A 12,196-nucleotide genomic window follows, 5' to 3' on the forward strand; every position below is an offset into this window, starting at 1 on the left:
TGGTGGGAGTGCACTCTGTGGTGTTGCTATAGATGATGTCAAGAGTAAAGTCTAGTACACTTGGGCCTAATGTCGGCGCCATCGGCCGGTTCAATAGAAATCGGCCCACCTTCAGGCCGTGTGTATGGCAGCCAGTCTGACAGAAGCCAGCCGTTCAACTGGCTTCTGTCGAAGGGTAATGATCGAAAAAGGTGTGCCGACTGGCTCTCTGTCAGCGCTTTCAGAACACAATAGCACAGCAGGAGAGATTGATGTACTAACATTGGATTGTTAGTATAGCAGCTCCGACCTGACCTGTCAGTCTTTTTCCGTTCAACCCAGCGGAAAAAAAGCTAGTAGTATGTACGAGGCTTAAGTCTACAGAGACAACGTCTCTAAAAGGAAATCAGATGCTCCAAGATGCCATGTCAGCATCCAGGGCATGCAGGCAGAGTGCCCTGTGCATTTGTACAGACATCAGTCCCAAGCTCAATGCCCCAAACATTTGCTCCAACCGCTCCAAGAAACCCCAGTGATGGAGGGATCTTTTTTAAAAGGAATCCACCATTCTGACACTTTTTGGCAGATTAAAGCCTCCACCAACAGAGGATGCAGAGCCATACCAGTGAATTCAAACTGGGATTTTAGGAGGGAGTTTAACTGTATGTCAGTGAAATACCTAATAGTGAGCATGCTGTGCACCCACTTGGTGATTTGCCTGTTAAGGTGGATCACTGGTACATCTATGGTGGGAAAGACCACCAATTTATAAATTTTTTTCAAAGGAAAAAATTCCCAGTCCTCGTAAAAGTAAAACCCAAATAGCGGATATAATATAGTGGGAAGATCTTTGTAGCTGTAGGAGCTCTAAAAGACCCAAAGTCTGGCACAACAGCAGAAGACAGCGGTGACCCAAAAACAATCTGACCACAGATAGACTGTTGGGACACTGAATCTGAATCAGAGCCAGTAACAAGGGCTGCAGGGTCAACATGAGCTAGGGACTCAAAATGATCAGAGCCAAACTTTGCAGAAGATGGCACTGGGGTGTGCTTGGATCCTCTGCGGGCAGAGTGCCCCAGTATCTGAGCACAAGCAGACAGGAAGTCCAATGTGGACATGAAGGTCCCTATGGACATAGGGGAGGCCTCGGCTGCACCCAGCAGAGCTGAACTGGATTCCAATGAGGGTGTTCTCGTGACAAAGGATCTTAGAATTCCCTATTACAGGTGTTGGTTCCTTCTGGGGATACCTATTACATGTCCTAAAACACCCAGGGGAGTATGGGATGTGTATCTTAGCAAAGAAATGTTGCATCCACACAGCACTCTACTGTAAACATTTTGTTAGAAAACTCAATGTTGGGGATACTGGCAAACAAAAACAAAAAATTCAATAGCAAGCATCTCATTATACAGTATAAGACTAGTTTATAATAAAGTAAATTCAAGTTATTTATCTGCAAAGACATCTTATTGCATTAGTAAACGAATTAGGCAGGCTAAAATGTAAGGCCTCATTCACACTAGCGTCCTTAATTGTAAAGACAGGAAATGTTAAACTAGGTGGTAGGGGGAGATATCAGAGGAAACTATAACTGGCAGTAAGCGAAGGTCATAGGGGGCTACTAGGAGTTATATTGGTAGTGTAACAGGAGTACCTAAACCCAAGGTGCATAGGTTTGCAGAATTTGTAGAAACTTCCAGAGCTGAAGGGTGGGAGTAAGGAGCGGACATAGACATGAGCTATGCCAGCAGGGGCAGTCAGGTGGAAGATGGAGATGGAGTGCTGAGGAGGCTGTCGGTGGCCTTTGAGGGTGCCTCCTAGTCTAGGGGGGTGACCTTGGGCCTGGGTGCAGGAAAATTCCTACTAAAACACATGGAGGAAACCCTTCCTTCAATATACACTTATTGGGATTTTGTTTGTACCAAAAATATGTAGAAGAATACATATTGGCCCAAACTGAGAAAGTTTAGCACAAATTTAAAAGTTTAGTTTTTTTATATATTTTTTGGGGGATATTTATTATAGCAAAAAGTAAAAAATACTGCTTTTTTTTCCAAATTGTCGCAGAGGTGATCAAATACCACCAAAAGAAAGCTCTATTTGTGGGAAAAAAAGGATGTCAATTTTGTTTGGGTACAGCTTTGCACGACTGCACAATTGTCAGTTAAAGCGACGCAGTGTCGTATCACAAAAAAAAGCTTGGTCAGGAAGGGGGTAAATCCTTCCGGGGCTGAAGTGGTTAACCACTACCCGCTCAATACCGATGGAGCCTCTGACAGAGGCTCTTTACCACGTGATCAGCTGTGTCCAATCATGGCTGATCACGATGTAAAGAGAAAGAGCCGTTGATCGGCTTTTTCTCACTCGCGTCTGACAGACGCGAGTAGAGGAGAGCCGATCGGCTGCTCTCTTGACAGGGAGGGTCTGTGCTGATTGTTTATCAGCGCAGCCCCCCCTCCGATGCCCACCCAGGACCACCAGGTATGCCACCCTAGACCACCAGGGAAATGCCAATCAGTGCCCAGTCAGCTGCCAATCAGTGCCCATCTCCAATGCCTGCCAGTGCCATCAGTGATGCCTATCAATGCCATCTATCAGTGTTGCATATCAGTGCCCAGTGCCACGTATCAGTGCCCAGCAGTGCCGCTTATCAGTGTCCATCATTGCCCAGTAGTGCCGCCTATCAGTGCCACCCATAAGTACCCATCAGTGCAGCCTTTCAGTGCCCATCAGTGTCGCCTATCAGTGCCCACCAGTGAGTGCCCATCAGTGCCGCCTATCGATGCCCATCAGTGCTGCATATCAGTGCCACCCATCAGTGCTGCCTACCAGTGCTCATCAGTGCCGCCTATCAGTGCCTATCGTCAATGCCCGTCAGTGCCACCTCATTGGTACCACCTCATCGGTGCCGCCATATCAGTGTCCGTCAGTGTCGCCTTATCAGTGCCCATCAGTGAAGGAGAAAACTTACTTATTTACAAAATTTTATAACAGAAAGAAAAGAAAAACTTTTTTTTTTCAAAATTTTAGGTCTTTTTTTATTTGTTTAGCAAAAAATAAAAAACGCAGAGGTGATCAAATACCACCAAAAGAAAGCTCTATTTATGGGAACAAAATTATAAAAATTCTGTTTGGGTACAGTGTAGTATGACCGCGCAATTGTAATTTAAACAGCGACAGCACTGAAAGCTGAAAATTGGCTTGGGCAGGAAGGGGGTGTAAGTGCCCTGTATTGAAGTACCGGTAGTTAAAGAGAGCACATGGTAAATATAGATACTACATCCATAATATGTAAAACAAGGAACATTTTCATCAGTAATAAGTCTATAGTGCAAAAAAAAAAGGACCTCTTCGCATAACGATATGAACTAATGAAATGAGATGAAAACTTTGGACACCTGGATAAGAAGTCTCTGTACCCCGCATGACATTTTTCTCGGTATACACAGGTTAACAAGACCAGAAAAGACCCACCTGCTCTTCCAGCAAGCGAAAAAAAAGAGAGAAGAGGAAAATGAGAAATCAGGGGGGAGAAGGGTAAAGGAAAGGGAGTGTAGAAGGGAAAGGATAAAAAACCAAAAAAACAAATGGGGGGGGGGGGGGGTCGGTGGACAAGGTATCACCATCCAGACACTCCTTCCAAGCCTCGGGAGCCAGCATTATAGACCTTCACTGTCAGGGACTTAAGTCACGGGTTCCGCGTATTCCTCAGAGTAGGCAAACTTGTGCCAAAAAAAAAAAAACATTTTGTAAGAAGCCACCAAGTCCTCCATCGCATTCATTTCGGCTATTTTTTTCAGCCATACGGCAATTGACGATGGCTGTGTCTGCTTCCAAAACAGCGGGATGCAGCTTTCCGCAGCTGTGAGCAAGAGCAGCAGGATTGATTTCCTATATGCCTTGCTCGGAATCTCGTGGTGATGCAGAAGGAACAATGCAGGATCCCTCCGCAACTCTCGGTCGGTGAATTCTTGAACAATGCGGTGAACCTCCGTCCAATAGGACTGCAAAAGGAGGCAGGACCAGAGGATGTGAAGAAGAGAACCAACCTCCTCTCCACATCTCCAACAAAGATCCGAACATTGGGGGAACATTTTATAAACCTTCACCGGTGTATGATACCCCGGGTCAACACTTTAAACCCAGCCTCCTGATGTTAAGCACAGATCGAGGTTTTGTAAGAGAACCGAAGAAATCCTGTCCACTTCTTTCTCTGTAAATTGGATCCCCAACTCCTGTTCCCATCCTGAGATATATGGAAGTTTGTAGTCCTGTGGTGGGGCTAACAACATTTGGTAGGTCCGAAAGACCACATGCTGTATTGGAGATTTTTCCAGACATAATATTTCAAAGGTAGTTAGGCTTCTACGAAAGTACTCAGGCGGGGTGGGGGTGGGGATGTCATTGTTAACAGAGCAAGGGAAGAGGTGGAATTCCTATGGCTGGAGCTTCAAAGGGGAGAAATAAATGGGAAAATAACTCACTTACCTGTCCGGGGATCCAAATCTGTCCTCATCCAAACAGGTTTCTTTGCCGGACTTTGGGTTCCCGCACCAGAATCTTAGCTGTGGGCAGCCAGCTGTGACTCCTTGTGGCCTCACAGATGCCCACTGTGCATGTGCAAGCTGCGCTGTGCTTCGTGGATGCTTTTGCAGCCTTCTGGGATCTGGGACGTGTCCCAGAAGTCTGCAGGCAGGGAGGTGGTGAGGAGAACTTCTAGTCAGATCGCCCAGGCATTCCGAACAGAAGTGGGAGCGGGTAACTGTAAAAACTAGGTACAAACCCCCCCAACCACCACCAAAAAAATTTCCAAATGTGGCAGGGGTGGAGGGGAGGGAAAAGCACAACTTCCCCTTTTAGGTGAAGTTGCACTTTAAGTATGGCATTGTGAACAAAGCCTAGGGCATAGTGAAGAGTTTTGCTTTATTGTGGGGTAAACGCTTTTCAGTTTTTATGCAAGAGAAACTAATTTAAATAGCACTAATATTTACCTGCTTTTTATTACCTGAAAAACTGTAGGAATATAAAGCCACAAACTATTTAAGCGGATTTAAACTCATGTTACTTGAGTTTAAAGAAAATCTGTAGTCAGTCCAAGCATAAGAAAATGCCTTTTTGATGATATAGCACATTACCTCAGTTATCTTCTAATATAATAATACCAACTGCATCATAAACATTAGATTCAAACCACTTGCTCACATCTACAGTCACCTGTATATGGATTTTTTGTCAAATCTCCACACAGCTTTTGAGGAAATAAATCACAGGTTAACATTAGTACAATTTATTAATGGTGTATTCTGTATAAACAAATCCTCCCATTTTAACTCAGTGTTTTAGAAAGGGTCAGATACAATCTAAAGCAAGTTAAATCAGCCACTCTCTTTTTTTTAGCGTAATGAGGCCATTTACCTGTCAAGTGATTTTTCTGGAGACCTGGATCGGCGCTCTGGAGATCGGAATAGCCTGTCAGGTGAAGTTCTTGAAGTGTTTGGTGTTTGGAAGTTTTGACGGCGCAGCTCTTTGACAGCAAGCTCCCTATACAAAATAATCATCAACTTTCAATAATTACAATTTAAAATAGCAAATACCATAATGTATGAAAAAAAAATACAACCCCAATTCCAAATAAGTTAAGACACTATGCTACACTGCGGTAAGCATGGCCCTGTCCCAACTTTTATGAGACATGTTGCTGCCATCAGCTTTCAAAATGACCTTATTGTTTTCTTAAAATGGTACATTTTCTCAGTTTAAACATTTCATGTTTTCTATTGTGAATAAAAGATGGGTTTATGAGATTTGCAGATCATTCCATTCTGTTTTATGTCAATTTTACACAGCGCCCCAATTTTTTTGGAATTGGGGTTGTAATTTTACAGTCTTTCCAAAGATTTATAGTAAAAAAAGCAAAAAATTAGATTTTTGACTAAACATAAAATCCTTTTCTCAGACTACATTAAAGGACACAGGAGATATAATTCAGGTACATTGGGTTATGCTGCTGTCTTCAGGAGATTGGACAATGGCAAACAAAGCTGTAAGGACAGTCCAGCATAGCCCCTCCCACTTCCAGCAAACCTTGGTTTTATAGCAAAGCAATAGTAGGAGTGCATCATAAGAAAAGAGGCGAGGGGCCTTTGTCCTTAACCACTTCCCATCCATGCCAATTCTGACATTTCTCTCCTACATGAAAAATTCATCATTTTTTTGCTAGAAAATTACATAGAACCCCCAAACATTATATATGTTTTTTTTAGCAAAGACCCTAGAGAATACAATGGCGGTTGTTACAACTTTTTATCCCGCACGGTATTTGCGCAGCAATTTTTCGAACGTGTTTTTTTTTTTGGGGAAAAAAACGGTTTTATGCTTTAAAAATAAAAAAAAACTTTAAAGTTAGCCCAATTTTTTTGCATAATGTGAAAGATGAAGTTACGCCGAGTAAATAGATACCTAACATGTCACACTTCAAAATTGCTCATGCTCGTGGACTGGCGCCAAACTTCGGTACTTAAAAATCCCCATAGGCGACGCTTTAAATTTTTTTACTGGTTACATGTTTTGAATTACAGAGGAGATCTAGGGCTAGAATTATTTCTCTCGCTCTAACGTTCGCGGCAATACCTCACATGTGTGGTTTGAACACCATTTTTATATGTGGGCGGGTCTTACGTGCACGCTCGCTTCTGCTTGCGAGCACACGGGGACAGGGGCGCTTTAAATATATATTTTTTTTATTGTTAATTTTACTTTTCTTCTATTAGTTTGACACTTTCAAAAATGTGATCACTTTTATTCCTAATACAAGGAATGTAAACATCCCTTGTAATAGGAATATGGCATGATCGGTCCTCTTTACAGTGAGATATGGGGTCAATAAGACCCCGCATCTCACCTCTAGGTTGGGAAGCCTGAAATAAAAAAAAAATAAATAAACGATCTCAGCTTCCCAGCTGAGGCGGCGCCATTCGTTTGAATGCAGAGGTTGGGCGTGAGGTCATAATATCGCGCCCGGCCTCCGAACGATCATAAAGACTCCGGCAACCATCTGGTCCACCGTAAATCTCTATGGTCACCATCCGGGGCCAGCGGATCCTGTCTCCGACTCACTGATGGAAGCGCTGAGACGGTAGAAGCAACGTAGGGCGGCGGAAAGGGCGTCCCCCCTCGCCGCCTGTAAGAATGATCAAGCGGCAGAACAGCTATGATCGTTCTTATGGTGTAGGGAATCAACCAGCTGAAAAAGCCGATATCTGAATGATGTCTGTAGCTGCAGGCATCATTCAGATATACCCGCTCAAAGTGAAGGACGTCCTGGGACGTATCTTGGGCTGGAAGTGGTTAAAGTGATTCTAAAGGTTCATTTTTTTTTTTTTTTTAATAACAAACATATCATACATAACTGCTCTGTGCAGTGGTTTTGCACAGAACAGCCCCGATCCTTTTCTTCTCCCCCGCCAACGCTCCTGGCTCCTCCCCCTTGACCAGTACCCCCAATAGCAAATTCGCTTCCAAGTCCTGCTCTATGTGTCCATAAGACACATAGAGCCGTGGCTCGGCCCTGCCCCCACTCTCTCCTCATTGGCTCACTGGCTGTGATTGACAGCAGTGGTAGCCAATGGCTCCCTCTGCTGTGTTTTAGCCAATGAGGAAAGAAAGACCAAGGACAGCTCAAGCCCCCCATGCACATCGCTGGATCAAGAGGGGGCTCAGGTGAGTATAAGGGAGGGGCTGTGGGGGTAGCTGCACAGAGAATGCATGAAGGTAAAAAAACCTTCAGCCTTTACAGCCACTTTAATGTACTCCAAGAAAAGGATTTTAAAATAAGTCAAAAATCCAATTTATTTAACCATACATTACAAGACACAGGAGAAGTAATTTTAAATTGCGTCTTTTTGCAAAAATTTCTCAAAAAATTTGGAGGTTTTCAGTTTTCACTTACAGCTTTTAGAATTTGAAAAGACCCCTCAAACTAGACACTTTCTACAAGCACATGACCTGTAGAATAAACAAAAGTGCTACTGATTTTTGGGCCCCGCAATAATTGTGCAAATGTTCATCATATTGCTATTTTCACTAAAAATACACTAAAATCATTAATATTGCACATAAACACAACGTAACTTACAAAATTCCTGCTAAATTAGTACTAAAGCATCATTCACATGTGGCATACTAAAGTGTACGCCCATGGGGGGCCATGTTTACCTGCACAGGAATGCACAGGTGTTCCATGCATCCCTGTACAGGCAGTCCTATTTATGTCAATTGGGATGCAATGGCTGCACAGGTATAGCTGCTGTTCCCAATCTGACATCCATGTGGGTGTGGGTACATGACCCCGAACGCAGACAATGTGAGCTTAGGGACATGCATGCGGACCTTCATGGGTGTAAAATTGGGAGCAACGGCTCTGTTGATGCAGTTGCTACATCCGAAATGACATCAATGGGACTGCCTGCACAGAGATGCAGGCCTGTGTATCCCTGTAAAGGTACGCTGTGTATGCCCCGTGTGAACAAGGCCTTAGGCCCCTTTCACACAAGCACACCGATTGGGTCTGCCTGTCTGTTTTTCAGGCGGGCCCAACCGGACCACCATTGTTCTCTATGGAGAGACTGACATAAATGGACATGTGTCCGTTTACACCCGCCTGCATCTGATCCAGTCTGCTAAAAACAGACGGGTGGGGATTTCATTCCCCATCCATCTAGCAGATCGGATCGGATGGCGTCCGATGGAATTGGACAGGTGGTCCGTTTCCATCCGACCGTCCCATAGAGAACAGCGGGCTGTGTCCATGTCCGCTCCGCTGATGCCCTGTCATCCGCCTGCTCAGCGGGGATCAGCAGACAGATCCCCCAATGAGCAGGTGGATCTGCTTGACAGAGTCCACTCCATGTGAAAGGAGTCTTACCAGGAGCATCGGACTCATATGTCTGTATGAGTTTTTTTTTTTCAAGCCACATGATTGGATCCTGAGGCTCTAATTGGTTTGAAAAAGGTGGAGGGGTGAGTGTGGAGGGAGGGGGGACCATCACCGTGGAGTGGGGAGTGCGGGCAGACCTGGGGGGTCTTACTATGCTTGTGTTTTTTTTTTTCATTATTAATATTAATTATTTTTTTACATGGGGGGGGGGGTCTTTGGTGAGATATCAGAGGTCTAAACAGACCCCCATATCTCTTTTTTTGAGACAGAGAAAGGGACTGAAGATAGTCCTTTTCTCTGTATCACTTTACTTGAATGAATGCATGGAATCTGTATAGAGATTCCATTCATTCATAAACTGACAGTCTGATACAGAGTAACACTTGCGGTTACTATTATTTACTATTATCAGATGCCAGTGGGCATATAGGAGCGATCATAGTGATCACTGCATGCGCCCAGAGTGCCACACTTAGGGGGGTGGTAAACACATGTTTACCAAGCCCCCCTGAGCCCAAACATCACCCGCACTGCTCCCCCCCGCTGCGATCCCCAGCCTGTCACATTGCTGGAGCGGAAGCTGCATGCAGGGACGCCGCTGGGGCAGGGATGGATCAGGGGTGCGGGGGCCGGTATGGGGGGCTATCTGAATGATGGGGGGACACATCTGGATCTCCAAAGCCCCCAGCAGCACCTGAAGCCAGCGGGAGCAGCACAGGAGGGATTCCGGCTTATAATGGTAGCTACAGGGGATCGAATTTGGGGGGGGGTTGGATCGGGTGGAGGGGGTACTCAGTGCTGGGGGGGGGGTTGAAGGGGGGTGAAGAGGATAGGAAAGGAGAGTGAGGGGAGTAGTTTTAGGTGACATTTAGCGGCGGAGGTGGAGAGGCTGGGGATAGAGAAGCGGTGGCATGGTTGGGGCGGTCATATTAGGGGTTAATAACTCTGATCAGCGGGTTGTAATCCGCTGATCGGAGTTATAAAATTGTTCAGAAGAGTCTGCTGAACAATTTTGATATAAGCTTATGGTCATTGAAGTGACCATAAGCTTATAGGAGAAGGAGAAAGGCCACCTGCAGGCACTTCTGTACGTCCGTACGGCGTATGGACCTGGCAGCGAAAGGGTTAAAGCCAAAGAAGCTGCCATCTTAGGGTCTGTTTGTTCTGCAGTTGCCATGGTGCTGTACATGTGATCAGTTATGACACCAGCCATTTCAGTTGAGAACAAAAGCAACTGTGACAGGTGTCATTCACAGCATGCCTTAAATGTTTATTTTGGGGAAACTGTTAAATTGATGGGTTTAGCTTTGCTTTAAACCCTAAAAAAAAAAAAAAAAAAAAACGTTCTCCTTTTGCATTTGCCCATAAACAGGAAAAGGGGTCCAAACGTCAGATTTTCAGATTAGCAGAAAGACATTATTATTATTTTTATACAGGATTTATACAAGTATAGTGGCAACAGTTTGCGCAGCGCTTTACAATGTGAGGACAGACAGTACAATACAATTCGATACAGGAGGAATCAGAGGGCCCTGCTCATCAAATTGCTCAAGCACAAAGCAGTGTCATCTTGGCAAAGGCAGCTGAAAAAAATTGCCCAACTATGCTATAGCTTTTGAACTAGGATCCTGAGTGTTTTCTATTCACATGCTCCATTTTTGTCTCTTATGCACATGGTCGGAATTTCTGACAACAAATATTTGATGTGAGCTTGTTGTCGGAAATTCCAACTGTGTGTAGGCTCCATCGGACATTTGTTGTTGGAATTTCTGACAACAAAAATTTGAGAGCTGTATCTCAAATTTTCCATCAACAAAATCCGTTGACGTAAATTCTGATCATGTGTACACAATCCTGACGCACAAAATTCCACGCATGCTCGGAATCAAGCAGAAGAGCCGCACTGGCTATTGAACTTCATTTTTCATGGCTTGTCGTACGTGTTGTACGTCACCGCGTTCTTGGTGATTGGAATTTCCGACAACATTTGTGTGACCGTGTGTATGCAAGACAAGTTTGAGCCAACATCCATTGGAAACAAATCCAGGATTTTGTTGTCGGAAGGTCCGATCGTCTGTACGCGGCATGAGTTATTATATGTTTGTAGCAGAACTCCCATTTACGTTAAAGTTATATAGAATAAGTGATAAACTGCATGTACACATACACTTGCCTTTCAAAGCGTTCTGTGGATAGCTGATTTCTTGTTATTTCCAGCTCAGCTTCTTGTTGAGCTAACTTGTTTTTCAGTTGTCCTGCTTCGCGATTGTGAGTTCCTCTGAAATGAAATTTCATCATTGTTATATTAAGGAAAATAGGTACACCTTACTTAAGACCATTTCTTAAACAGCAAAAGGCTGCTTTATCTTGCAATTTTCAATATTAGGATAAACATGTTACATCTGATTTTATAGAATCTGGACATTCTGTCTGACGGTCCATTATGCCAGATATTACTGCCTCCACTAAACCTAGACGACAAAGGTTTTTACATAGGAAACTGGCTTTATTGTGTGCCAGCAAGACATATTGGTGGCAACAGTGCAGTAGTATCCTGACTCTCCTCCTTCTCCACTCATTTACATTTATGTGGCATCTTTAACCCAGGAGGGGGGGGGAATTGCACTCGAAGGTGCTCACATTTATGACAACATATTTGGTAGAAATGTGTCTTAAAGTATTGATTTTTACAGCTGGCAATCTCCTTTCATATAAAAGTGATCAAGTGGCTATACAGCTACTTAAAGCGGGAGTCCACCTAAAAAAAAAAAATATTAAAAGCCAGCAGCTACAAATACTGCAGCTGCTGGCTTTTAATAAATGGACACTTACCTGTCCCAGGGTCCAGCGATGTCGGCAGCCAACGCCGATCACTCGCTCGACTCTCGGCAGCTGCCGCCGCCATCCTGGGTGAGGGAATCAGGAAGTGAAGCGTTGCGGCTTCACTTCCCAGTTCCCTACTGCGCATGCACGAGTCGCGCTGTGCGCCGTAACTGGTCCCTGCTATCTCCTGGGACCTGTGTGTTTCCCAGGAGACAGCGCGGAGGGACGGGAAGAGGTGTAGACTCCCTTGGGAGTCTATGCCAGGAAGTGGGTGCAAATACCTGTCTTAAACAGGTATCTGCACCCCCCTCCCCCCTGAAAGGTGCCAAATGTGACACCGGAGCGGGGGAGGGTTACGAAAAGCGGAAGTTCCATTTTTGTGTGGAACTCCGCTTTATCAATATCAGTATTGTCTCAATTTAAGGGGTGGGTACCATCATCCATATATCATAG

At 44.5% G+C, this 12,196-nt stretch overlaps 1 protein-coding gene across 2 annotated transcripts in view; it reads right to left on the minus strand.

The window, feature by feature from the left end:
• The window catches only part of TSGA10 (testis specific 10), a 209,541-nt gene that overhangs the window by 2,756 nt on the left and 194,589 nt on the right, over positions 1–12,196 (minus strand). For both annotated transcript variants that reach the window (XM_073614675.1, XM_073614676.1), the window contains exons 18-19: positions 11,094–11,198; positions 5,401–5,526 (exon numbers count right to left, since the gene is read on the minus strand). In XM_073614675.1, the coding sequence (XP_073470776.1) occupies positions 5,401–5,526; positions 11,094–11,198 (231 nt within the window). The remainder of the gene's footprint in view (positions 1–5,400; positions 5,527–11,093; positions 11,199–12,196) is intronic.

Source organism: Aquarana catesbeiana, linkage group LG02 (assembly GCF_042186555.1).
Source record: "Aquarana catesbeiana isolate 2022-GZ linkage group LG02, ASM4218655v1, whole genome shotgun sequence".
Classification (NCBI taxonomy): Eukaryota; Metazoa; Chordata; class Amphibia; order Anura; family Ranidae; genus Aquarana; species Aquarana catesbeiana.